At 40.9% G+C, this 26,930-nt stretch overlaps 1 protein-coding gene across 6 annotated transcripts in view; it reads left to right on the plus strand.

The window, feature by feature from the left end:
- gjc2 (gap junction protein gamma 2) overlaps positions 1 to 20,960 on the plus strand; it is a 124,621-nt gene extending 103,661 nt beyond the window's left edge. For all 6 annotated transcript variants that reach the window (XM_059971761.1, XM_059971762.1, XM_059971766.1 and 3 more), the window contains one exon: positions 17,244 to 20,960. In XM_059971761.1, the coding sequence (XP_059827744.1) occupies positions 17,264 to 18,499 (1,236 nt within the window). In that variant the 5' untranslated portion in view covers positions 17,244 to 17,263 and the 3' untranslated portion in view covers positions 18,500 to 20,960. The remainder of the gene's footprint in view (positions 1 to 17,243) is intronic.
- Positions 20,961 to 26,930: the final 5,970 nt, after the last annotated feature.

Here is a 26,930-nt window from a genome sequence, read left to right on the forward strand (position 1 = left end):
TGATAACAGTTTTTTAGTGATATGGCATAGTAAAGGGTAGCCAGCCACAATCTTACTTAGAAATCCATATACTTAGTGTACATCTTACAGATAGTGTTAAGATTCCTATCCGATTATACCCTTATCATTGTCCATGTACCAGTGCAAAGGTATTACTGCAAAAATAAGTGCATTATGTCACATCAACACCAATGAAACAAGAAACACTTTAAAAAAAAATCAGGACACGTGATTTATTTTTAATGCTTCTGAACAACACTCTACAAGCAAAAGCACACAAGAATGAAATAGAACAGAGAATATAGGACAGTAATGCACAGTTGCCCTTGAGCCAACAATGTCTGGAACTACCATGATGACAATTTGAATTAATATTGACTATATCTCTTCCCTCCTTATTTCCTGTAATAATACTATTCCCTTTTCTCAGTTTCTTTGCCTTCGCTGTGTCTGTTCCCAGGATACAGCCTTCTTCTCCAGGACATCAGAGAGTCTTCCTTCTTAAAAAACAGGGTTTCTCTTCCTCTGTTATTGATGCTGCCCTCATCTGTATCTTCTCCATTTCCCAAACATCCGAGCTCACCCCATCTTTCTGCTGCCCGAACAGTGATAGAGTTCCTCTTGTTCTTACCGATCACCCCATCAGCCTCTGCATCCAACACATCATCTTCCAAAACTTCCACCAGCTCCAAAGGGATCCTACCACTGAAACTATCTTTACTTTGGTAATACCCTTACCCCATGCTTTCCATAAAGGTTGTTCTTTCCGCAATTCCCTTGTTCATTCGTCCCTCTCCCACTACTCTCCCTCCAGGCAGTTACCCCTGCAAGCAACCAAAGTGATATACCTTCCCACTCACCTCCACTCAGAGCCCCAAACAGTTCTTCCAGGTGAGGGAACACTTCACCTGTGAATCTGCTGTGGTGGTCTATTGTGTCCGGTGCTTCCGATGTGGTCTCCTCTACATTGGTGAGACCTGTCATAAATAGGGGAACTTTGTTGCATCCACCAAAAGTGGAACTTCCCAGTGGCCAAACATTTTAATTCCAATTCTCATTCCCGTTCTGACATGTCAGTTCATGACCACCTCATATGCTACGATGAGGCCACCCTCAGGGTGGAGGAGCGGCACCTTGTATTCCATACAGATAGCCTTTAACCTGATGACATGAATATTGATTTTTCCTTCCAGTATTTTTCTTCCTTCCCCCTTCCGTTCCCCACTCTAGCCTTTTACGTTTTCTACCTGCCTATCACTTCTCCCGGGGTCCTTGAAAAAGAGTCTTGGCTCGAAATATTGATTGTTTTTTTCATTTCCATAGATTCTGTCTGAACTGCTGAGTTCCTCCAGCATTTGAATTAGTCCCATGCATGGTTTATATCAATTCCCAGCCAATTCATGTACCTGCCTAAATGCCTCTTAAATATTGCTTTTGTATTTGCTTCCTCCAATTTCCCTGGCAGTGTGTTCAAAATACTTCCCACTTTCTAGAAAAAAAAATTGCATCTTAAATCTATGCCCTTTAGCTTTTGCACACTGGGGAAGAGACTGTCACCATCTACCTTATCAATATCTCTCATAACTTTATATACTTATTGTACTGTGCAAAAGTGTAATGCACATATATTTGCAACACACAAAATGCTGGAGGAACTCAGTAGGCCAGGCTGCATCTGTGGAAAAGAGTACAGTCGATGTCTTGGTCCGAGACCCTTCATCAGGACTGGAAAAAAGGATGAGGTCACAGTAAGAATGTAGGGGGAGGGGAGGAAGACCCACAAGGTGATGGGTGAAACCTGGAGAGGGGGAGGGGTGAAGTAAAGAACTGAGAAGTCAATTGGTGAATGCGATACAGAGCTGGAGTAGGGTGAATCTGATATAACACAGAAGGCCACGGAAGAAAGGGGGAGGTGATAGGCAGGTAAGGAGAAAAGGTAAGTGGGGGAAATGGAAATTGGGAATGGCGAAGGAGAGGGAGCATTACCGGAAGATCAAGAAATCAATGTTCATGCCAACAGATTGGAGCCACACACTCAAAGTACTGAAGTAATTTTATATATTGTACTATACTGCTACACAAAAAAAAAATTCATGACACATGTGAGTGATGATAAACCTAATTCTGATATGGACTGAGTGTGGGAAGGGAGCAAGGAGAGGAGAATTGGTTATGAAAAGGGGAATGGAGAACAGAGGGAGCAGGAGCATCAGTGAGACATTCTGTAATTATCAATAAACCAATTGTTTGGCATCAAATAACTTTGCATGGTGTCTCACAGTTGGCTGCGTCTGCATATTGTGTATGGTTCTACTCTCCCTGAAGGAGAGATTAAGGGAGTACAACAATTCCTGGAATGACAGGAGGAGATTTAGCAGAACATACTTCCAAGAGGTTCAAAAAAAATGAAAGGTGATCTTACTGAACTGTACACATTTTTAAGGAGCTTGACAGGTTAGATGTGGAACTGATTGAATGTTTCCTCTAGTTGGAGTATCCAGAACCAGTGTCCACTGTTTCAAAATAAAGGAGAACGGTGGGAAGAAAACTCTAGGAGCTAGTAAATCCTTACCAAAGTGGCTGTGGAGACTCAATCACTGAGCATATTCAAGACAGAGATGATTAAATTTTGGATGTCAAGTAAATCAAGGCTGATTCAGGACAGTTAATCTGAAGTAGATCAACTGTGATTTCATTGAATGGTAAAGTACCGAATAGCCCAACCCAGTTTAATTTCCTCTGTTCTTATGATAACACTTAAAGTGAATTGGTGTTAAGTCCCAGCTAATAAATTTTCATCTTCCATCGTCATCCTGAACAACCTAGGTGATTGATAATTTCATTTCTTGTATAATGGGAAATATTACTGGCCATATGTAAAAAGTACAAAGGGGATGGGTTACACCTGAACCTCAAAGGGACCAAGATTCTTGCGGGTGGGTTTGCTACAACTGTTGGGGAGGGTTTAAACTAATTTGGCAGCAGGATGGGAAACTGAGCAATAGGTTGGGGCAGTTGGTATACAAGCATCAACACGTACAAACAAGCTGGATGAACTCAGCAGTTCAGGCAACATCCATTGAAATGAGCAGTCAACGTTTTGGGCCAAAACCCTTTGTCAGGACTGAAGAAGGAGGGGGCAGGGTGGAAAACCAATCAGAGGAAAGATCAAGGGGTGGGGAAAGGGAAGCAGAGAAGGGGATAGGCAGGAGAGGTGAAGAAGGAATCTAAGGGGAAAGCACTATGGGTAATAGAAGAGGGCAGAATCATGAGAGAGGTGGTAGGCAGCTAGAAGAGGAGACAGAGTGAAAATGGGATGGGGGAAGGGAGAGGGAAGGAATTACCGGAAGTTGGAGAAATCAATGTTCATACCAAGGGGCTGGAGACTACCCAGATGGTATATGAGGTGTTGCTCCTCCAACCTGACTTTGGCCTCATCATGGTAGTAGAGGAGGCCATATATGGACATATCAGAATGGGAATGTGAAGCAGTGTTGAAGTGGGTGGCAACCAGGAGATCCTGTCTGTTGTGGCAGATGGAGTGTAGGTGCTCGACGAAGTGGTCCCCCAATCTGCGTTGGGTATCACCGATGTAGAGGAGACCGCACCGGGAGCACTGGGTGCAATAGATTACCCCAACAGACTCACAAGTCAAGTGTTGCCTCACCTGGAAGGACTGTTTGGGCCCTGAATGGTGGTAAGAGAGGAGGTGTAGGGACAGGTGTAGCACTTGCACTTGCAGGGATAAGTACCAGGTGGGAGCTCTGTGGGGAGGGACGTGTGGATCAGGCAGTCGCGGAGGGAGCGATCCCTGCGAAAAGCAGAGAGGTGTAGAGAGGGAAAGATGTGCTTAGTGGTGGGGTCCTGTTGAAGGTGGCGGAAGTTGCGGAGGATAATATACTGGATCTGGAGGCTGGTGGGGTGGTAGGTGAGGACAAAGGGAACACGGTCCCCATTGTGGTGACGGGAGGATGAGGTGAGGGCCGGTGTGGGAAGTGGAGGAGATGCGGGTAAGGGCATCATTGATGATGATGGCAGAAGGGAAACAACGATTCTTAAAGAAAGAGGACATTTGGAGTGTTCTGGAACGGAAACAGATGCAGCAGAGACGGAGGAACTGGGAATAGGGAATAGCATTTTTGCATTTGGCAGGGTGTGAAGAGGTATAATCAAGGTAGTTATGGTAGTCATTGGGTTTATATAAGATGTTAGTGGATAGTCTATCTCCAGAGATGGAGACCGAGAGATTGAGAAAGGGGAGAGAAGTGTCTGAGATGGATCAAGTGAATTTGAGGGCTGGGTGAAAGTTAGAGGCAAAGTCAATGAAATTGACGAGCTCAGCACATGTGCAGGAAACAGCACCAATGTAGTTGTCAATGTAGCGAAGGAAAAGTTGGGGAGCATTTGCAGTATAGATTTGGAGCATAGACTGTTCCACATAACCCATGAAGAGGCAGGCATAGCTGGGGCCCATGTGAGTGCCCATAGCTACATCCTTAGTCTGAAGAAAGTGGGAAGAGCCAAAAGAGAAGTTATTAAGTGTGAGTACCAGTTCCGCCAACCTGAGGAGTGTGGTGGTGTTGGGGAACTGGTGAGGTCTGTTGTCAAGAAAGTAGCGGAGGGCTGTGAGGGCTTCTTGATGGGGAATTGAAGTGTATAAGGATTGGAGTTCCATGATGAAAATGAAGTGGTCGGGACCGGGGAACTGGAAGTTATTGAAGAGGTGGAGGGCATGGGATGTATCCCAGATGTAGGTCGGGAGCGACTGAACTATGGGTGACAAAATGGAGTCCAGGTAGGCAGATACAAGTTCAGTGGGGCAGGAGCAGGCCGAAACTATGGGCCTACCCGGACAGTCAGGCTTATGAATCTTCGGGAGGAGATCCATCAAAAGCATGTAGTGAGACTCAGGAAGATGATAGGGAAAAAATTGCAGTCAGTAGGAGACAAGAAAATGGCAGATGAACTGAATAAGTATTTTGCATCAGTCCTCACTTTGGAAAACACTAACTGTATGCCAGAAGTTCAAGTGCGTCAGAGGGCAGAGATCAGTGTAGTTTCTATTACTAAGGCTAAGGCACTTGGAAGCTGAAAGGTCTGAAGGTAGGTAAGTCACCTGGGTGGACTACACTCCAGGGTTTTGAAAGAGGTAGCTGAAAAGATTATGGAGGTATTAGTAATGATCTTTCAAGAATCATTATATTATGAAAATACTCAATAAAAGATCCCCAGACCTTATGAAACTTTATATCCAAATTAAGAATTGAATAATGGATTTTTTTCAAGGTCTAAACAGGACATGATATCGTTAAGCCATTGAACATGCATGGGCGGGGCAACATCTCTCCATCTAAGGAGGATTAGATGTCTAGCCAGGAGAGAAGCAAAAGATAACATTCGACATTTAGTCGAACTCAAGTGTATATCTGTCTCACCCAAGAAACCAAACAGAGCAATTAAAGGGTTAGGTTCTAAGTGGTGATTCAGAATACAGGATAAAGTTATAAAATCATCTTTCCAAAATTTCTCTAAGCTAGGACAGGTCCAGTACATATGGATAAGAGAAGCCTTGCCACTTTTGCATTTATCACAAAAAGGACTAATATTAGTGTAAAATCGAGATAATTTAGATTTGCACATATGGGCTCTATGAACAATCTTAAACTGTAAAAGGCTGTGATGAGCACAAAGAGAGGTTGAATTAACCGATTTGAGAATCGAGTCCCAAATCTCATCAGATAAAGGAATATTTAAGTCGGGCATGCCGTAAGGGTACTAATTTATCACGGATAAATTATATTAAGCCTTTACCCAGTGGATTAATAAAAAGAAATAAATCCATAGCATTTTTCACGGGCATTTCAGGGAAGTTGGGAATTAAAGTATTTTCATAATTTTCCTCTTAATTAAGTTTTTTTTTCAATCCCTTGCTTTCAGCTCTTTTTTTTTGGTAGTAGGCATTATTATCTTTTGTTTTCAAGTGTATTTACAGTTTTGGGGGTTTGAATGTTCTGATTTATATTTTCTACATTTTGTTTTGGTTGGTCTGGAGTTTTTTTTTGTTGTGGGGCCTGGGGAGGATACTAACTTTACATGACTTCAGTTTGGGTGCTTTCTCAAATATCTTATTTTGTATTATATTACTATTGTATGTTTATCTTGCACTGTACTAATTTTCTACTTTGTTTTGGTTTTTTTTTTATTTGTAGTGTTGTAGAAAATGCATTAAAAATCAATTTAAAGAAAAGAATCATTAGATTCTGGCATTGAGGACTGGAAAATTGCAAATGTCACTCCAGTCTTCAAAAAGAGGAGGCAGAAGAAAGGAAATTATAGACCAGTTAGCCTGACCTCAGTGATCAAATAAAGCCATAAGACATAGGAGTAGAATTGGGTCATTTGGCTTACTGAGTCTGCTCCACCATACAATCATGTCTGATCCTTTTTCTCCTCCTCAGCCCCACTCTGCGCAACCTTTGATGCCATGTCCAATCATGAATCTATCAAGCTCTGCCTTAAATACACCCATTGACCTGGCCTCCACAGCTACCTGTGATAATGAATTTCACAAATTCACCATCCTCTGGCTCAAGAAATTTCTCCATATCTCTGTTTTAAATGGACACCCCTCTAGCTAGACCACACTGTATTCTGTCCAGTTCTGGTCGCCTCACTATAGGAAGGATGTGGAAGCATTGGAAAGGGTACAGAGGAGATTTACCAGCATGCTGCCTGGTTTAGAGAGTATGCATTATGATCAGAGATAAGGAAGCGAGGGCTTCACTCTTTGGAGAGAAGTAGGATGAGAGGAGACATGATAGAGGTACACAAGATATTAAGAGGAATAGATAGAGTGGACAGCCAGCACCTCTTTCCCAGAGCAGCGCTGCTCAATACAAGAGGACATGGCTTTAAAGTAAGGAGTGGGAAGTTCAAGGGGGATATTAGAGGAAGTTTTTTACTCAGAGAGTGGTTGGTGCGTGGAATGCACTGCCTGAGTCAGTGGTGGAGGCAGATACACTAGTGAAATTTAAGACACTACTAGACAGGTATATGGAAGAATTTAAGCTGGGGGTTATATGGGAGGCAAGGTTTAAGGGACGGCACAACTTTGTGAGCTGAAGGGTCTGTACTGTGCCATACTATTCTATGTTCTAGCCTGAGGCTGTACTGCCTTGTCCTAGACTCCCCCACCATGAGAAACGTCCTTTCTACATATACACTGTCTAAGCCTTTCAGTATTTGAAAGGTTTCAATAAGATCTCCCCTCATCCTTCTAAATTCCTGCTAGACAAGACCGAGCTATCAAACATTCCTCATTTGATAAACCTTTCACTCCTGAAATCATCCTTTTTTATCACTAATTTTTATTGCAACACCAACAAATTACATTCAATACAACCAGTTGCCGATTACATTTTGACTGTTTAACCCAGCCACCCCCCAATCCTCATCCCCACCCCCCTCCACCCCTCTCTCTCCCCCCACACCCCTCTTCCCTCCACCAACCAACTGAATAATAGTGCATACACAGAGCATTCCTATTTTATCAGAAGATCTTTTAAGTTAGATATCAAATTTGTCCATATTAAGATTGTGTTTGGTCGTGCATCATTTACTCTTGCTGATGATAATTCCAGGTAAGAAAAGTCCAAAAAGCTCCGAAGCTAGCCAGATTTTGCATGTTTTTTTCCGTAAGGGAAAGGTGGGAGTCATCATTTAGAAGATGTACAGTGGGGTCCATTGGTAATTGTACCCCCGTTAGTTCTGTAGGAGTACTGATAACCTTCCCCCACAAACCAAAAACCCCTGGACATTTCCATACAACATGTATAAAAGAGCCAACAGTTCCGTGGGGGCAAAATGAGCAATATGGGTCAGAAACCAGTCCCATTTGATGTCTGATTCTCGGTGTTAGATATGCTGTATGACAAAATTTCAAGCGTATATACCAGGCATGGGCAAACTACGGCCCGCGGGCCATATGCGGCCCGTTAAGCTTTTTAATCCGGCTCGCAGAACTTGATGAAATTATATTAATAAACCTTGTTAACGTTTTTTCCCCACAATTCTGGCGTTTTCCCAATAGATGACGCACTCTATATACATTTGTGGCGACCCATTTCCTGGCACATCCAAACCGGCTCACAATTAGCCAGCGTTCCGGCGAAGGGAGATAGCCTGCGGGGATTTGTGAGCACAGAGCTTTGGAGCCTCTGCGCAGGGGGGCAGGTTGAGGGAGGCTTAAAAGTGAGGCTGGGGATTTCGAATAAAGTTTTTTTTCTTCGACTGCAGTTACTGACTCCGTGTCGTAATTTTAGCGCTGCATGTAGCACACCGCTACACATTGACCTTTGTTGAGGTGCAGCGTATTACTCCACATTTGCGCTTTACTCTTTGTTCGGCTCGAACTATTTGTGTGAACAGGCGTTCAGCGTCATGAACATCAACAAAGCCAGCCACAGATCCAAGTTAACTGACCAACACCTCAGATCCATCCTGAGAATCGCCACAACAAAACTAAATCCAGACTTTGATGCGCTGGCTAAAAAGGGAGACCAACAACACTGTTCCCACTGAAATTAAAAATAAGTTCCTTCATTATGTTATGTAAAAAATGCATTTGAAAATATTTTTTTCAATAAGCCTTACATGTTACATGTCATTTCTGTTACGTGATGGACATGAGTAGTGCGCAGGTGCACGTACGTTCTCAGAATAAAAAATGCGCTCCAGATCAAATAACGCGCTCCGCATACTGGCGCGCTGTCACTGTTCTGTCATTGTGCGGGTCGTTATTGAGTTTTGGCACGGGACAATTGAATAAGATCGAGCAGGACAAGTAGACCTGCATCTCCTACAGTTTTTGAAATAAAGACAGTCAGGAGGAGAGTGATGATGATAATATCTTGAAGGATAACAGAATTTTCAGTGCTTTAAAATAATAACTGTTACTATTTAAAAAAGCTGTATTTTATTCATTTAATTTTCAGTGTTTTAAAAGTCATTTCAATAAATAGCTAAATACCATGGGACTTCAAAGACAGATATTTTGTTGTAATGCATTTGTTCATTTTCAATTGAAATTAAAGCACATGTTTTCTACATATCCCATGTGTGAGGTGTATTACCAAAACACTCCGTCCATCTGCTCCTGGTCCGGCCCCCCTGTCAAATTTTAGAACCCTTTGTGGCCCTCAAGTCAAAAAGTTTGCCCACCCCTGGTATATACCAATGATTTGGGTTTTTCGAAGCACCAGCAGCATTATCCCAAATCGCATCCCAGTTTAAGTCTTGTCCCAATTCAGATAAGTCCCTATCCCAAGCTTTCATTCCTGATATGGACATATAGTTCTGGGAGTTTTATTTATCATAGATGTATGACACTATCTGTCTTGGAGCACTCTGTATCCAACTTAAAATGGGATGGTCCTTTATATCTGATCCTCAGGGAACCCCGTAGGCTTTACAAGCTGATCTTACTCTAAAGTAGAAGAAAAGAGAGTGTTTATCAATATTATATCGAGATACCAGTTCTTGAAAGCTAAGGATAGTACTTGCCCCATTAATATCTTGAAGAGTAGTAATACCTTTATCCTCCCAAGTTCTGTTAGTGAATGGTTTCCCCCCCAGATAGAAAATTATTGTTCCATAATGGAGATGATTTGCACCATACGCTTTTAAATTTTAGGAATTTTTCTGCTGCTCACTTGTAACATACGGGTTAAAATTGGACCATACTACAAATCACATATTTTGGTAGACGTACATAGAAGGAGAAAGTCCTTCAACCTTATTGGTGCTCTTGTTCTATATTTTTCCATGACAAAACTTTATCCTCCTCCATCCAGTAGCTAAGACTTTTTAATACAAATGCCCGGTGATACAGTTTGGAATTTGGATATGCCAATCCTCCATCTGACTTTTTGAATTGTAGAGCTGACCACTTTATGTTGGGTCGTTTACTGTTCCAAACATAGCATCATAGTAAGGAGTCCAGTTTTTGCCAATATCCTGCTGGAGGCGCAAATGGGATAATTGAGCTGATAAAATTAATGCGGGATAAGATGTTCATTTCAATGACTGATATATGGGCTGGGACTGATGCTGGCAGATGTCTCCATCTATTAATATCTTTTAATTTTTTTCAAAATTAAAGAGTAATTTGTTTAGCTACAGACGATAGGGAAGTATTAACTATTAAGTATTAAGTATTAGAGGACCTCATTTGTAACCTTAATCTGGGGAGGGAGAGACCCCTTATTTTTATTTGTATTAATCAGCATCAGTGCTGTTTTAGACAAATTAACTTTGTATCCTGAAAGAAATCCAAATTGCTCCAGTGTTCTTAAAACATAGGGGAGAGTTTGTTAAACATTTATCCTTGTTGAACAAGGATAGCGAGGGATAAAATTGGTCCCTTAGATAATCAGAGTGGACAGCTATATGTGGAGCTGAAAGAGATGGGGGAGATTTTGAACAATTTCTTTTCTTTGGTATTCACTAAGGAGAAGGATATTGAATTGTGTAAGGTAAGGGAAACAAGTAGGGAAGTTATGGAAACTATGACGATTAAAGAGGAGGAAGTACTGGCACCTTTAAGGAATATAAAAGTGGATAAATCTCCAGATCCTGACAGGATATCCCCTAGGACCTTGAGGGAAGTTAGTGTAGAAATAGCAGGGGCTCTGACAGAAATATTTCAAATGTCATTAGAAATGGGGATGGTGCCGGAGGATTGGCATGTGGCTCCATTGTTTAAAAAGGGTTCTAAGAGTAAACCTAGCAATTATAGGCCTGTCAGTTTGACGTCAGTGGTGGGTAAATTAATGGAAAGTATTCTTAGAGATGGTATATATAATTATCTGGATAGACAGGGTCTGATTAGGAACAGTCAACATTATATTTGTGTGTGGAAGGTCATGTTTGACAAATCACTGAATTTTTTGAAGAGGTTACGAGGAAAGTTGATGAGGGTAAAGCAGTGGATGTTGTCTATATGGACTTCAGTAAGGCCTTTGACAATGTTCCGCACAGAAGGTTAGTTAGGAAGATTCAATCGTTGGGTATTAATATTGAAGTAGTAAAATGGATTCAACAGTGGCTGGATGGGAGATGCCAGAGAGTAGTGGTGGATAACCGTTTGTCAGGTTGGAGGCCAGTGACTAGTGGTGTGCCTCAGGGATCTGTATTGGGTCCAATGTTGTTTGTCATTTACATTAATGATCTGGATGATGGGGTGGTAAATTGGATTAGTAAGTATGTAGATGATACTAAGGGAGGTGGTGTTGTGCATAATGAAGTAGGTTTTCAAAGCTTGCAGAGAGATTTAGGTAGGCCAGTTAGAAGAGTGGGCTGAACGATGGCAGATGGAATTTAATGCTGATAAGTGTGAGGTGCTACATTTTGGTAGGAACAATCCAAATAGAACATACATAATAAATGGTAGGGCATTGAAGAATGCAGTAGAACAGAGTGATCTAGGAATAATGGTGCACAGTTCCCTGAAGGTGGAATCTCATGTGGATAGGGTGGTGAAGAAAGCTTTTGGTATGCTGGCCTTTATAAATCAGAGCATTGACTATAGGAGTTGGGATGAAATGTTAAAATTGTACAAGGCATTGGTGAGGCTGAAGGTGGAGTATTGTGTACAGTTCTGGTCACTGAACTATAGAAAATATATCAACAAAATAGAGAGAATGCAGAGAAGATTTACTAGAATGTTACCTGGATTTCAGCCCCTAAATTGCAGGGAATGTTTGAACAAGTTAGGTCATAGAAGGTTGAGGGGGGGACTTGATAGAGGTATTTAAAATTATGAGGGGGATAGATAGAGTTGACATGGATAGGCTTTTTCCATTGAGAGTAGAAGTTCAAACAAGAGGACATGAGTTGAGAGTTAGGGGGCCATTCCGGAGCTGATTATCTGTTATTTGTGAAATGGGGTGCCATGCGCAATCATAATCGATTGAAAACGGCCGTGGGAGCATGGAGGAACATTGGGAAATCTCCAGGAAAACCTTCTTCATTGCTGCTGCTGCTGTGAGGTCCGGGACTCTGCTGGGAAGAACAGGCCCCCAGTCCTCGGGGTCGCATTGCCAGTGGCCGTTGGTGGGGCCATCTTAATACGCTTGGCAGAGGATGGTGCTCGGAGAAGCTGTGCCGGAGGGGATGGTCGTCAGCCCGGAGGTTCGACGGACTCGGAGTCTGCTGCGGTCAGGTTGCTTTTGGTGTGTGCTGCGTCTGCGAGGCTGAGTCGGGCGGCGCCGTGGAAGTCCATAGCGGGGGTATTCCCTTCTGCCGCCGGCGTGGGATGGTGATTCTGTCGGGACCCTGGGGACTTGTGGAAACTGTGTGGTGATTTCTTTTGAACTTATAGTCCTTTAACATTTTTGGACTGTTTTTACTGTGCCCATGGTCTGTTTTTTTTTATCAATTATGCTATTGTTTGCACTGTTGTAACTATGTGGTTTTGTGTAAGTCTTGTAGCTTTAGTTTTTGGTCTTGTTTGTCTGGTGGATTTGGAGATCCTTTCCAGGGAACACACTAAGATGGTAGCGCGATGTTAATATGTAGCAGCCTCTCCGGCCTCTGGATTGGGGATTGCCAAAGGTTATGTGAATTTTCTGGTGTAGTCTGTTTTGTCATATGCTTTTGTGATATCATTCTGGAGGAACATTGTCTCATTTTTTAACTGCATTGCATTTGTGATTTCTAAATGACAATAAACTGAATCTGAATCTGAAAAGTTTAAGGGTAACACGAGGGAGAATTTCTTTACTCAGTGCTAGCTGTGTGGAACGAGTTTCCAGTAGAAGTGGTAGAGGCAGGTTCAGTATTGTCATTTGAAGTAAAATTGGATAGGTATATGGATAGGAAAGGAATGGAAAGTTATGGGCTGAGTGTGGGCCAGTGGGACTAGGTGAGAATAAGCATTTGGCATGGACTGGAAGGGCCGCGATGGTCTGTTTCCATGCTGTAATTGTTATATGGTTATAACATTTGCCATATAAACTAGTGTGTCGTTCGCGTAAAGTGATACTGAATGTGATGTTGTACCTATTGTAATAGGGGAGATCTGAGGAGAGTTTCTAATTAAATGTGCAACTAGTTCAATGGATTAAGTAAAAATGAAAGGAGACAAAGGGTCCCTTTGTCATGTGCCCCTTCCTATGTCAAATAACTATGAGAAACCTTCTCCACACAAACTCGGGCTGATAGTGTTTGAATCATATTGATAAATTTATCACCAAACTTAAAATCTTTTGGAACTCTCCAAAGATATGGCCATTCAATGCGATCGAATGCTTTTTTAGCATCTACAAATAGCAGGCCACAGGGATTTTATGTGTTGCACTCAGTATGTGTAAGAGCCGGTGAATATTATCAGATGCGAGATGTCTCCTGATAAAGCCTGTTTGATCTGGGCCTTGTGAACCTCCTCTGGACTCTCTCCAATGCCAGCACATCTTTTCTTAGATGAGGAGCCCAAAACTTCACAATACTCATGATGTACCATCAATAAATCTCTGAGATGTGAGGCGAGATATCGGCTTTTATTGACTGGAAGAAAGAACAAGCAGCAATTGACCACCATGCTACATCCTGGAGACTGAGGGCAGGGCTCAGGCCTCAATCGCTTTTATACTGGGGTCTGTGGGAGGAGCCACAGGAGCAGTCAGCAGGGGGGGTGTGTCCAGACAGGTATATGTAGTTCACCACAACTCAAGGTGAGGCCTCACCAGTGCCTTATAAAGCCTCAGTATTCATTCCCTGCTGTTGTATTCAAGACCTCTTGAAATGAATGCTGACATTGCATTTGCCTTCCTCACCACCAACTCTACCTGCAAGTTAACCTTTAGGCTGTTCTGCACAAAGACTTCCAAGTTCCTTTGCATCTCAGATTTTAGGATTTTCTCCCCGTTTAGAAAATAGTATGCACATTTATTTCTATTACCAAAGTGTATGACCATGCATTTTCCAACATTGTATTTCATTTGCTACCCTCTTGCCCATTCCCCTAATCTAAGTCCTTCTGCAGCCTACCTGTTTCCTCAACATGACCTGCCCCTCCCCCAATCTTCGTATCATCTGCAAACTTGGCAACAAAGCTATTTATTCCAACATTTAAATCATTGATATGCAGCATAAAAAAGAACAGTCCCAACACCGACCCCTGTAGAACACCACTAACTCTCTGGCAGCAAAACAGAAAAAGATCCTTTCATTCCCACTCGCTGCTTCTTACCAATCAGCCAATGTTCTAACCATGACAGTAGCTTTCCTGTAATAGCATGGACTCTTAACTTGGTAGGCAGTCTGATGTGTGGCACCTTGTCAAAGGCTTTCTGAAAGTCCAAATATACAACATCCACTGCATCCTCTTTATCTTTTCTACGTGTACTCTCCTCAAAGAATTCCTACAAGTTTGTCGGGCAAGGTTTTCCCTCAAGGACGCCATGCTGACTGTCCTATCTTGTCCTGTGTCACCAATTACTCCATAACTTCATCCTTAACAATTGACTCCAGCATCTTCCCAACCATTGAGGTCAGGCTAACTGGTCTATGATTTCTGAAAAGAGGATGCTGTCCAAGTTGCGTGCCATCTTGGACAATGACTCCCATCCACTCCATAATGTACTGGTTAGGCACAGGAGTACATTCAGCCAGAGACTCATTCCACCGAGATGTAACACTGAGCGTCATAGGAAGTCTGTGGCCATCAAGCTTTACAACTCCTCCAACACACACAAAATGCTGGTGGAACACAGCAGGCCAGGCAGCATCTATAGGAGAAGGACTGTCGACGTTTTGGGCCAAGACCCTTTGTCAGGACTAACGGAAAAGAAAGATACTAAGAGATTTGAAAGTAGGAGGGGGAGGGGGAAATGCAAAATGATAGGAGAAGACCAGAGGGGGTGGGGTGAAGCTGAGAGCTGGAAAGGTGATTGGCTAAAGGGATACAGAGCTGGAGAAGGGAAAGGATCATGGGACGGGAGGCCTAGGGAGAAAGAAGGGGGGGAGGGTAGCACCTGAGGGAGATGGAAAATAGGCAGAGTGATGGGCAGAGAGAGAAAAAAAACTATATGTGTCAGGGATGGGGTAAGAAGGGGAGGAGGGGTATTAATGGACATTAGAGAAGTTAATGTTCATGCCATCAGGTTGGAGGCTACCCAGCAGGTATATGAGGTGTTGTTCCTCCAACCTGAGTGTGGCTTTACCTTGACAGTAGAGGAGGCCATGGATAGACATATCAGAATGGGAATGGGACGTGGAATTAAAATGTGTGGCCACTGGGAGATCCTGCTTTCTTTGGCGGACAGAGGGTAGGTGTTCAGCGAAATGGTCTCCCAGTCTGCGTTGGGTCTCACCAATATATAAAAGGCTGCACCAAATGCAGTACACCACACCGGCTGACTCACAGGTGAAGTGTCGCCTCACCTGGAAGGACTGTCTGGGGCCCTGGATGGTGGTGAGGGAGGAAGTGTAAGGGCAGGTGTAGCACTTGTTCCGCTTACAAGGATAAGTGCCAGGAGGGAGATCGGAGGGAAGGGATGGGGGTGACACGAATGGACAAGGGAGGGGGAAATGTGAAATGATAGGAGAAGACCAGAGGGGGTGGAATGAAGCTATGAGCTGGAAAGGTGATTGGCGAAAGTGATACAGAGCTGGAGAAGGGAAAGGATCATGGGATGGGAGGCCTAGGGAGAAAGAAAGGGGGAGGGAAGCATCAGAGGGAGATGGAGAACAGGAGGGGAGGGGCATTAATGGAAGTTAGAGAAGTCAATGTTCATGCCATCAGGTTGGAGGCTACCCAGCCGGTATTTAAGGTGTTGTTCCTCCAACCTGAGAGTGGATTCATCTTGACAGTAGAAAACAAGATCATCCACCTTATTTCTTATACTCCGTGTATTGCGATATTGTGCAGGATTCCCTAAAGATTAGCTTGCAGGTTGAGTCAGTGGTGAGGAAGGCAAATAGCATTTGTTTCGAGAGGACTAGAATATAAAAATAAGGATGTAATGCCCAGGCTTTATAAGGCACCGTTGAAGCCTCACTTGGAGTATTGTGTTCAGTTTTCAACCTCTTCTTTAAGAAAAAATGTGCTGATATCAGAGAGGGTTCAAAGGAGGTTCATGAAAATGATTCTAGGATTGAAAGGCTTCCTATATAAGGTGCATTTGATGGCTTGGGCCTCTGCTCACTGGAGTTCAGAAGAATGAGGGGTAACCTCATTGAAACCTATCGAAAGTTAAAAGGCCTTGATAAGTGGATGTAGAGAGGATGTATCTCGGACCAGAGGGCACAACCTCAGAAAAGAGGTTGGAGGCTAGAGTGGAAATGAGGAGAAATGTCTCTCCAATGTTAGCATGCCTTTTCTAAGATGGGTCCCAAAGCCTCAATGGTGAGGTTTCACCAGTGCTTTATAAAGCCTCAACATTATATCCTTGGTTTTATATTTCTGTCCTCTTAAACTGAATGCTAACCTCACAATTGCCTTCCTCACAACCAACTCAATCTGCAAATTAACCTTATGGAAATCCTGCACAAAGGCAACCAAGTCCCTTTGCACCTCAGATTATTGGATGTTCTCTCCATTCCGCATTTTTATTTTTCCTAACAATGTGCATGACCATACACTTCCTGATACAGTATCCCATCTGTCACTTCTTTGCTCGTTATCCAGATCTGTCTAAGTCCTTCTGTAGCCTCTCTACTTCCTCAAAACTACTTGCCACTCCACTCTCCTTTGTATTGTCTGCCAACTTGACCACAAAGCCATTGATTCCATCATCTAAGTCATTGACATATAACTTAAAAAGAAACTGTCTCAACACAGGTTACTGTGGAACACCATTAGTCACTGGCAGTCAACCAGAAAAGGCTTCCTTTATTCCTCCTATTTGCCTCCTGCCCTCTTGTGGAGAGATGCAGGAGAATGGGTTGAGAAGGAAATGCATCAGCCATGATCAAATGGCAGAGCAGGCCCATTGGATGGAATGGCCTAAATTTGCTCCTATGTCTAATGATATTGTGTTATATTCCTATTTAACAAAGTTATCTTTGCCTCAAAAGCAACCCATTGGCTTAATAACTTGTGACATTCTAAAGATATGAAAGATATTTATGCTCAATGAATGAAAATGTACTGCTTCTTTGCATTTTGGGGTTTAAGTTTACAAATATCTCTCACTTGCAACTATGCTGTTTGATCAATCCATTTTATGTTTGTTCTCTTACAGCTATTAGATGAGGAGCCCTTATGACAAATATGAGCTGGGCCTTTTTAACACGTCTTCTTGAAGAAATACACAACCATTCTACCTTTGTTGGCAAAGTATGGCTGACAGTGCTGATAATATTCCGCATTGTGCTGACTGCAGTTGGAGGGGAGTCCATTTATTCTGATGAACAGAGTAAATTTGTTTGTAACACCAAACAGCCTGGTTGCGAGAATGTCTGCTATGATGCATTTGCACCTCTTTCCCATGTGAGATTCTGGGTTTTCCAGATCATCATGATATCGACTCCGTCTGTGATGTACCTGGGTTATGCTATCCATAGAATCGCCAGATCCACTGAAGAAGAAAAAAGGAACAAATTCTTCAAAAAGAAGAAAATACCAACCATACGGTGGCAAGTCCACCGAAATTCAGAACATACGGAGGATGAAGATGAGGAAGAGCCCATGATCTACGAAGAAACAGAAAGTGAGAAAAAAGAGGCTCGAAATGATCAAAAACATGATGGGAGACGACGTATCTTGCAAGAAGGTTTGATGAAAATGTATGTTTTCCAGTTAATTTTCAGGGCAATGTTTGAGGTAGGTTTCTTAATGGGACAATACTTATTGTATGGATTTGAAGTTAATCCATCGTATGTCTGCACTAGAAATCCTTGCCCTCATACAGTGGACTGTTTTGTCTCCAGACCTACAGAGAAGACAGTCTTCCTCATTGTAATGTATGTTGTCAGTTGTCTTTGTTTGATTCTTAATATCTGTGAAATGTTTCATCTGGGCTTTGGAACCATTAGAGATGTCATTCGTAGCAAGCGGCGGAGCCAGAACAACAATCGACCTTTTCCTTACCACTATCCTCGGAACATTCCATCATCGCCACCAGGGTACAATCTGGTAGTCAAATCGGACAAGTCCACCAAGGTTCCCAATGGTCTTGTGGCTCAGGAACGTTTAACTAATGTAGTTCGAGATCATCAGTCCACTAGTCCAGATGATAATATCCCACCTGACTTGGCCAGGCTCCACAAACACCTGAAAGTTGCCCAGGAACAGTTGGACATTGCCTTTCAGGGTTATAACATGCAAGAAAATGCACAGAAGTCCAGGACCAGCAGCCCAGCATCAGGAGGTACTGTAGCAGAGCAGAATCGTGTCAATGCTGCCCATGAGAAACAAGGAGCTAAGCCTAAACCTAGTTCAGAAAAAGACAGCTCCAGCAGCAAATCTGGAGATGGAAAAACATCTGTTTGGATTTAACTTGTTTTATATTCAATTACGTTTACAGAAAGTCCATTTATAACAAAATGGTGATAGCTACTTACTGCATATTTTACAACAATCTGCTGTCTATTACATAACCATTATAACTGTATGGTTCTTTGGTTTACAGGGCTATACATTTCAATGTTTTCGGCATAAGATTTTTCACAGCAGGACTAATCACTCATTAATTACTCATGTGCCTGATTTCCTAATTATTAAAATCAACAAAGGACCCAGATATTCGGCACATTTATCTGCATACCAGTTCTCTGAACTGTAAAATAAAATGTGCTATTAGATTCAAAGTGTTTTTCCTTCCAAAATGTTTTGAATCTGCTTCAGCTCAATGTCAAACTATAGTAGCAATTGTGGGTTATTGTACTAATATGTTTCTGTACTGACAGATAACAGTTGTCTTTACTTGCCTTGTGCCTACTTTGCAAAGAAAAATGATTATTCAAGTTAGTTTTATTTTATAGTAAATATTCCACATTATGGTCATGGGAAGTAGACTTGAAAACACAATTTCTCTAAATTACAAGTTTAAAAATGGAAATATGCATATTGATATCTTTTAAAAGCGTGGTTCTTTTTAACCATATTTTATTGTTCCTTCCATGCGACAAAAACTGTCTCCTCAATCTTTTATGCCCTCTTCAAGATCTAAAAGTTGAAATTTTCTTGACATATTTTCTTGACTTAAATTCCTTCTATTTATATATTTATTTGTTGTCTGAATTATTTCAATTTGAATCCAGTTTTGGTGATTTTGTTTAAAAAAAACTAAGGTTACAAAAATTGTAAATTTTTTATGAGAGATGTTGACCAGTGGAAAGGAAAGAAATTTGTCATTTTTTGAGGTATATCACTTTTACAATTAAGAAGCTGGGAGGTGAGTAGTTAATGCCTTTTCAAAGTAAAAGATAGGCAGATTCTGGTTAAAATCTCCAGGGATGTTGCCATTATCTTAAAACGCTATTGTACAATTTTCATAAAATTATTTTGGTTAGTAGAATGTATTGGCCTTCATACCATTGCATCTATTGAAGACTGATTGGTATGACTGCATTCAAAAGTATATTGTGACTTCAGCTAAGAGTCACAATATAATATAAACTGCAATGACAGCTTGTCAATGATTATTCTACCAACTTCCAGCAAAGAGAAATAATCCTGAAACATTTGGTATTTATTCTGGAAGTTCTGATAGCCTGTTTGGCAAAATTTGTTAGATAAAAGAGATAAAACGTTTGAAATATCACACAGTTTAATCATAGAAAATGTTCGCACAGAAGAGTGCACTTGTACAATAAAAGAGCTATTTACTTAAATCCACATCCAATACTGCTCTGTTTACTCATTCTCAGAAATAGGTGATAGGGCCAACACTTAATGCCCATTACCTGATAGTCTTCAAAAGCCCTCTTGAACAGCTACAGATTTTCTAGAGAATGTACTATAGCCAGGGATCACCAGAATTTTGACCCAACAAGAGTTGTGATATACTTTCAAGTCAGTAAGCTGTTTGACTTAGAGGGAATCTTTAGGTGGTGGCATTGCCATTTGCTTGCTGCCATTTTCTATTTTGATTATGGTAATTGTTAGTTTGGTAGGTGAATTGAAGAAGTCTTAGCAGGATAATGCATTTTGTATTTGTTCTATACTGCAGCCACAGTCTACTATCAATAAAGGAAATATTTGGGGACCACAAAGTGATTTACTTTTCATAGGATACTCAACCTCTAATCAGCTCTTGTTCCCACAATATTTACGTGGCTGTTAAAGTTTCTGATACATGTATACTAAGATGTTTATGAGGTATTTGATAATAGTATTGGCATTGAATTTGAAAGGTGGAGCAGGTGATTAGATTATCTTATTATTTGTCAAAATTTATAACATTTGCTTTCTTTTCTTTGATTATATCTTATCATTTGTAACCCAATATTACTATTTATACCCTCATCCTCTGTAGACTGGGGAAATAAGCTGAATTGTAAAAGGAAGTTATACGTACAACAAATAAATGGAAGCAAAAAAGCTGTACATTTAATTTCTGGCAATAGTAATTTGAACCAATTGTAAGATTCATAGCTTTTATTTAATGCTGCTTTATTGGTGATATGGATTGTCAGCTTCTGAAAGTTACTTATGCATTTGTTTCATTTAAATTATACCTGTTTTAATAACAATGTCATCTATGTTTCATAGAATTTTTTTGTTGAAAATTCATTCCAAATGACATTAACTACAAATGTGGGTTATTTATGTTGCCAGTTTTGTGTTAGCTATTTCAGTATAATATCCAAGTTTATGGTAGTCAACAAAAGAAACAATTGTTCAGTGTCATAAAGAACATGTGCAATCATGTAATACACAGATAATGATGTTTTGTTAGCAGTAAGCCACAATGGATGCCACTCTGTGCCTGTAAATAAAATATTAGGTTAATTTTTTTCTTCTCTGGTCTCCTTTAACTTTTCACGAGCCGTAGCAGTGAAGATGTGTAGGTAGGCTTCAATTGATTTGCTGCTAACTCTCCTTGGTCCTTCATAGAGCCAATAAGTAAACAGCTTGGGGATTGCACTGTTTCTTGGAAATCTAGTTCTTTCCATTCTTATTTACTTCCTATTGTGGAAGTAGCTGACCTTTGTTTGTGATATTCCACAAAAACTTAACACTGAGATCAGGAGCTCCGAGACACTGCAGTATTGAGCCAGCAATTGCTAATTTTCAATGGGCAGATGAAGAACAACTTAGTCCATAAAAAAGTTACTCAATCAGTGATATTTTCTGAGTTTTCAATTTATAATTGTTTTAATGGATTATTTCAGTGGTTAAAAAGACCATTTGCTGCTCCAGTCTTGTTTTGTTTACCATACAATGTACACAATTGGTTTTTAATTCCATTTGAAAATAATTTAATATTCTGTTTGTTAATGGTTAATGATTAAATGCATTTTCCCACTTCTTTCTGTGGCTGATTACAAAGTAGCATCATGTTATTGAAGTATTCCCAATCATACAGGCACACACATAACTGGAGTATAGTTAAATTGCCTTTAAATGTGAATTAACTTGCTGTGCTTTTTTATTTTTAAATTTCAAATTTTAAGCATTTTTTTAAAAATCTGCATCAACAGTTTTCAAAGTGCAGTCAGCTCAGGATAATGAAAATGATTGGTTTATGCATGAAATACTTGCTCAGGAAGACTGGTTTATGATTAACACATTATAAATGAACATTGGCAATAAATCAGCCCTTTGATATGATCTGCTACTGTGAACTTTATTTTCCTATACATTGAAAATCAGGATCAATATGTTTGCATTGAGTTTTTCAGCTAGTGTGACTTTTAAAGAAGGATTTGTTTCTTCTAAGTGCCTTAACTGATGAAAATTATTCTACATTCCTTAGATATAAACTTACATGGTGAGAATTAAGTGAAGGTAATATTAACTGCATTATTAGATCCAATGTAATTGCAATGATACCATGAAAAGAAAGTTAGTGAAGAAAATTTTAAAAGGAATCAGTGCCTAGGTATTCACTATCTTTCATTCATTTTGTGAGTTATTACTTTCTAAAATGCTGGATAAACACAAGAAGTTGATCTTAAAAAGATCAGGGTTGATCTTGTAAAGAAAGTTTAATATCTCATTAAGACCTTCAGAGCATTTCTATCATTTCATGCTTTGGGTTTTCAGCACTTGTGCTCTCTCTTTAAATGTAACTATTATCTATGAGATATGTATCTGTTATTTTGAAATATATAATACAGCAGAGTAGATATGAAAAATCCATGCTGGTTTAAACCAAGCTGGACGACTCTTGTGTAAGATGAGAAAAATCCTGGTACTATTTCACATATAGGTTTTTCAACTCCCTAGCCACCATTTGTTGCTACTTCTCTTTATAGAGCAGATAGGCAATTTCATGCCAACAGTACACTGACATCAGAAGAATAATTTTTAAGCTACAAAAGATAGATAATTATAATTAGGCCCCTAACTCATGGACAAAATTAGATAAATTAAGAACAGCATGATCTATAAATTGTAAAGGATAGCTGCTTTTTCTGCACATGCATTTTCATAGTAACTAAAACTTGCAGCAATCATGAGACAGTTTAATAATCGAACAAAAATATTGTAAACTGATTATTAATGAATGATTCTATGAAATACTTGTTGAAAACCAACAGGATTGAGTTGAACATTCACAACCTAGGTTTATACTGTATATCAGTAATGGGCTGTATGAAACAGTGGAGGTCATCCAGCATTCATGATACATGAAGATCCATCAATTTTCATTCTCATATTTCTCTCAGATGTAGACTTCTAATTGTAGTCCTGTAATGTTGCTGCAGCTGTCAGATGGGGAAGCATTGAAGTTGGATTTTGGTGCAGCTCATGGAGTAAATTGGTTTATTATTGTTGCATACCAAGATACAGAGAAAAAATACCCTGTATACAGATCAAATCATCACAACAATGCATTAAGGTACTACAAGGTAAAACAATAAACATAATGCAGGATAAAGTCTTAGTTACAGAGGAAGTACAGTGCAGGTAGACAATAGGGTGCAAGGTCATAACGATGTAGATTGTGAGGTCAAGAATCCATCGTATATTAAAAGAACAGTTCAATAGTTTTAAATTAATGGATTAGAAGCTAACCTTCAGCCTGTTGGTACATTTTTTTCAGGCTTTGGTATCTTCTACTGATAGGAGAGAGGAGAAGAGAGAATGAGTGGGATCTTTGATTCTGCCAGTTGCTTTACTGAGGCAATGTGAATGGTAGACCAAGTCCATGGAAGAGAAGCTGGTTTCCAAAATGTATTGAGCTGTGTCCACAACTCTTGTGTCATGGGCAGAGCAGTTGCTATACGAAGCAGTGATGCCTCTGTAGGATGCATTGATAAAATTTGGTGAGGATCAAAGGGAATACACCAAAGTTTTTTAGCCTCTTGAGGAAGTCGAGGCACTAATGAGCTTTCTTGTCCATGTTGTCTATGTGGTTGGGCAGGACACACCCTCTTCTCATTGCTAGCATCAAAAAAGGGAACAGAAGACAAACATTCAATGAGTCTGGAACAGCTTCTTTCCCTATCATTAGATTTCTTAACAGTCCACAGATGTTGTTAATTTCTGTTGCACTATTTATAATAATTCTATGTCTTTATCCTGTATCGACTGTAAAACAACAAATTTTCTGTCATGTAAGATAGTTGTAATAAACCTGTTTCTGAAGCTATTGTGATGTTCAAGGAACTTAAAGCTCTCCACCCTATCAACCTCAGCACTGTTGATATAAGCTGGAACATGTCCGCCTACCCCTTACAGCAGTTAATGACCAGCTCATGTTTTGCTGACGTGAAAGAAATGTTGTTATGACACCATGTCAATATTCTCTCTTTCTCCTTCCTGTACTCTGACTCATCATTATTTGAGATATGGTCCACTACAGTGTTAACACTTGCAAACTTGCAGATGGAGTTATGAGCAGAATCTGACACAATGTGTTTAGGGAGTACAGTAGAGGGTGAGGATGCAACCTTATGGGGCAAGAGTATTGAGAATAATCATGGTGGAGGTGTGGCAGCCTATCCTTACTGATTGTGTCGATCTGTTGGTCATGATGTTAAGGATCCAGTTGCAAAGGGAGGTGTAGAGTCTCAGATCTAGGTGGTTGGAGATGAGTTTGCTTAGAATTATAGTTATGAAGGTGGAGCTGTAGTCTGTAAACAATAGTCTTAGTCTACAGTAGGTGTCTTTACTATCCAGATGCTACATGGATGACTGTGGAGCCAGGGAGATAGTGCCTACCTTAGACCTGTTTCAAGGAGGCAAATTGTAGAGTCATGAATAATACACCATGAAAACAGGCACTTTTGCCCCTCTCGTCCGTACTGACCATAGCATCCTGACTGCGAATGCTAGTTGCCCACATGTGCCCTATAAAGCCCCAAGCTCCATGTACCTAGCCAAATTCTTCTTAAATATTTTAATTGCACCCACCTTGACTATTTCCTCTGGCAAATCATTCTAGGTACTTATTACTTGCTTTTGTAAAGAAATTTACCTCTTAGGTCTCGTTTTAGGTCTCCCCTTTTGCATCTGTGCCCTCTAACCTCAGGGAAAAGGCTATGACCATTCACCCTATCATGCCCTGCAGGATTTTATAAACTTCTATGAGATCTTTGTTCATTCTCTTATGTTCCAGGGAATAAAGATCCAGCATGGTCAACCTATTCCAATAACTTAGGCTTCTAGTCCAGGCAGCATACTTTGTAAATTTCTTTAGCACCATCTCTTTTATTAGCTTAGCATAAAGGAATGCTTAGGAGGCAGTGATCATAATATGATTGAATTCATATTGCAATTTAAGAGGAAGAAGCACAAGTCACAATGTATCAGTATTGCAATAGAATAAAAGGAATTACAAAGCACGAAAGACCAGCTTACCCAGGTGGATTGGAGGGGATACTGGCGGGTACGATGGCTGAAGTTTTTGGGAATAATTCACAAGGCACAATATAGAGATGTCCCAGAGAAGTTCTCAAATGGCAGGGCTGGACAACTATGGCTGACGGGGGAAGTTAAGGACTGCATAAAAGCCAAGGAAAGGGCATATAAGGTAGCAAAAGCAAGTGGAAAGTTGCATGATTGGGAAGCTTTTAAAAGCCACAAAAGGAAACTAAAAATAACTAACAAATGAAAAGATGAAATATGAGAACAAACTAGCCAATGATATAAAGCAGGATACTAAAAGTTTTTAAAGTTATATAAAGGATGAGAGAGGCTGCTGAAAAGATAATGGATGCATTGGTCATGATCCTTCAAGAATCACTTGATTCTGGCATGGTCCCAAAGGACAGGAAAATTGCAAATGTCACTCCACTCTCTTAAAGAAGGGAGGAAGAGAAAAGAGAGGAAATTATAGGCTAGTTAATCTAACCCCACTGTTGGAGTTTATTATTAAGGACAAGGTTTCAGGGTACTTGGAGATGAATGATAAAATAAGTCAAAGTCAGCATGGTTTCTGTAAAAGAGAAATCTTGCCTGATAAATCCGCTGGAATTCTTTGAGGAAGTAACAACCAGGGTGGACAGACGAGAGGCAGTGGATGTCATTTACTTGGATTTTCAGAAGGTGTTTGATAAGGTGATGTTTGAGGCTGTTTAACAAGATAAAATCCCAGGGCATTACAGGAAATATTCTCGCATGAAAAGAGGAATAGCTGACGGACTGGAGGCAGTGAGTGGGAATAAAGGGGGCCTTTTCTGGTTGGCTGCCAGTGACCAGTGGTGTTCCTCAGGGGTTAGTATTGGGACCCCTATTTTTCACATTGTTTGTCAGAAATTTGGCTAATGGAATTGATGGCTTTGTGGCAAAGTTTTCAGATAATATAAAGATCAGTGGAGGTGTAGGTAGTGCTGAGGAAGCAATGCGATTGAAGCAGGACATAGACACATTGAAAGAGTGGGTAAGATTGTGGCAGATAGAATACAGTGTTGGAAAATGTATGATAATGCATTTTGGTAAAAGGAATAATAATGCAAACTTACCTAAATGGGGAGAAAATTCAAACATCATAGGTGCAAAAGGACACACACAAAATGGTGGTGGAACACAGCAGGCCAGGCAGCATCTATAAGGAGAAGCACTGTCAACGTTTCGGGCCGAGACCCTTCACCAGGACTAACCGAAAGGAAAGATAGTAAGAGATTTGAAAGTAGTGTGGGAGGGGGAAATGCGAAATGATAGGAGAAGACTGGTGGGGATGGGATGAAGCTAAGAGCTGGAGAAGGGAAAGGATCATGGGACGGGAGGCCTCGGGAGAAAGAAAGGGAGGGGGAAGCACCAGAGGGAGATGGAGAACCGGCAAACAACTGAATATGTCAGGGATGGGGTAAGAAGGGGAGGAGGGGCATTAATGGAAGTTAGAGAAGTCAATGTTCATGCCATCAGGTTGGAGGCTACCCAGCTGGTATATAAGGTGGTGTTCCTCCAATCTGAGTTTGGATTCATTTTGACAGTAGAGGAGGCCATGGATAGACATATCAGAATGGGAATGGGACATGGAATTAAAATGTGTGGCCACTGGGAGATCCTGCTTTTTCTGGCAGATGGAGCATAGGTGTTCAGCAAAACGGTCTCCCAGTCTGCGTTGGGTCTCACCAATATATTAAAGACCACACCGGGAGCACCGGACGCAGTATACCACACCAGCGGACTAACAGGTGAAGTGTCTCCTCACCTGGAAGGACTGTCTGGGGCCCTGAATGGTGGTGAGGGAGGAGGTGTAAGGGCAGGTGTAGCACTTGTTCAGCTTACAAGGATAAGTGTCAGGAGGGAGATTGGTGGGAAGGGATGGGGGGGAACGAGTGGACAAGGGAGTCGCATAGGGAGCGATCCC

Source organism: Hypanus sabinus, chromosome 6 (assembly GCF_030144855.1).
Source record: "Hypanus sabinus isolate sHypSab1 chromosome 6, sHypSab1.hap1, whole genome shotgun sequence".
Classification (NCBI taxonomy): Eukaryota; Metazoa; Chordata; class Chondrichthyes; order Myliobatiformes; family Dasyatidae; genus Hypanus; species Hypanus sabinus.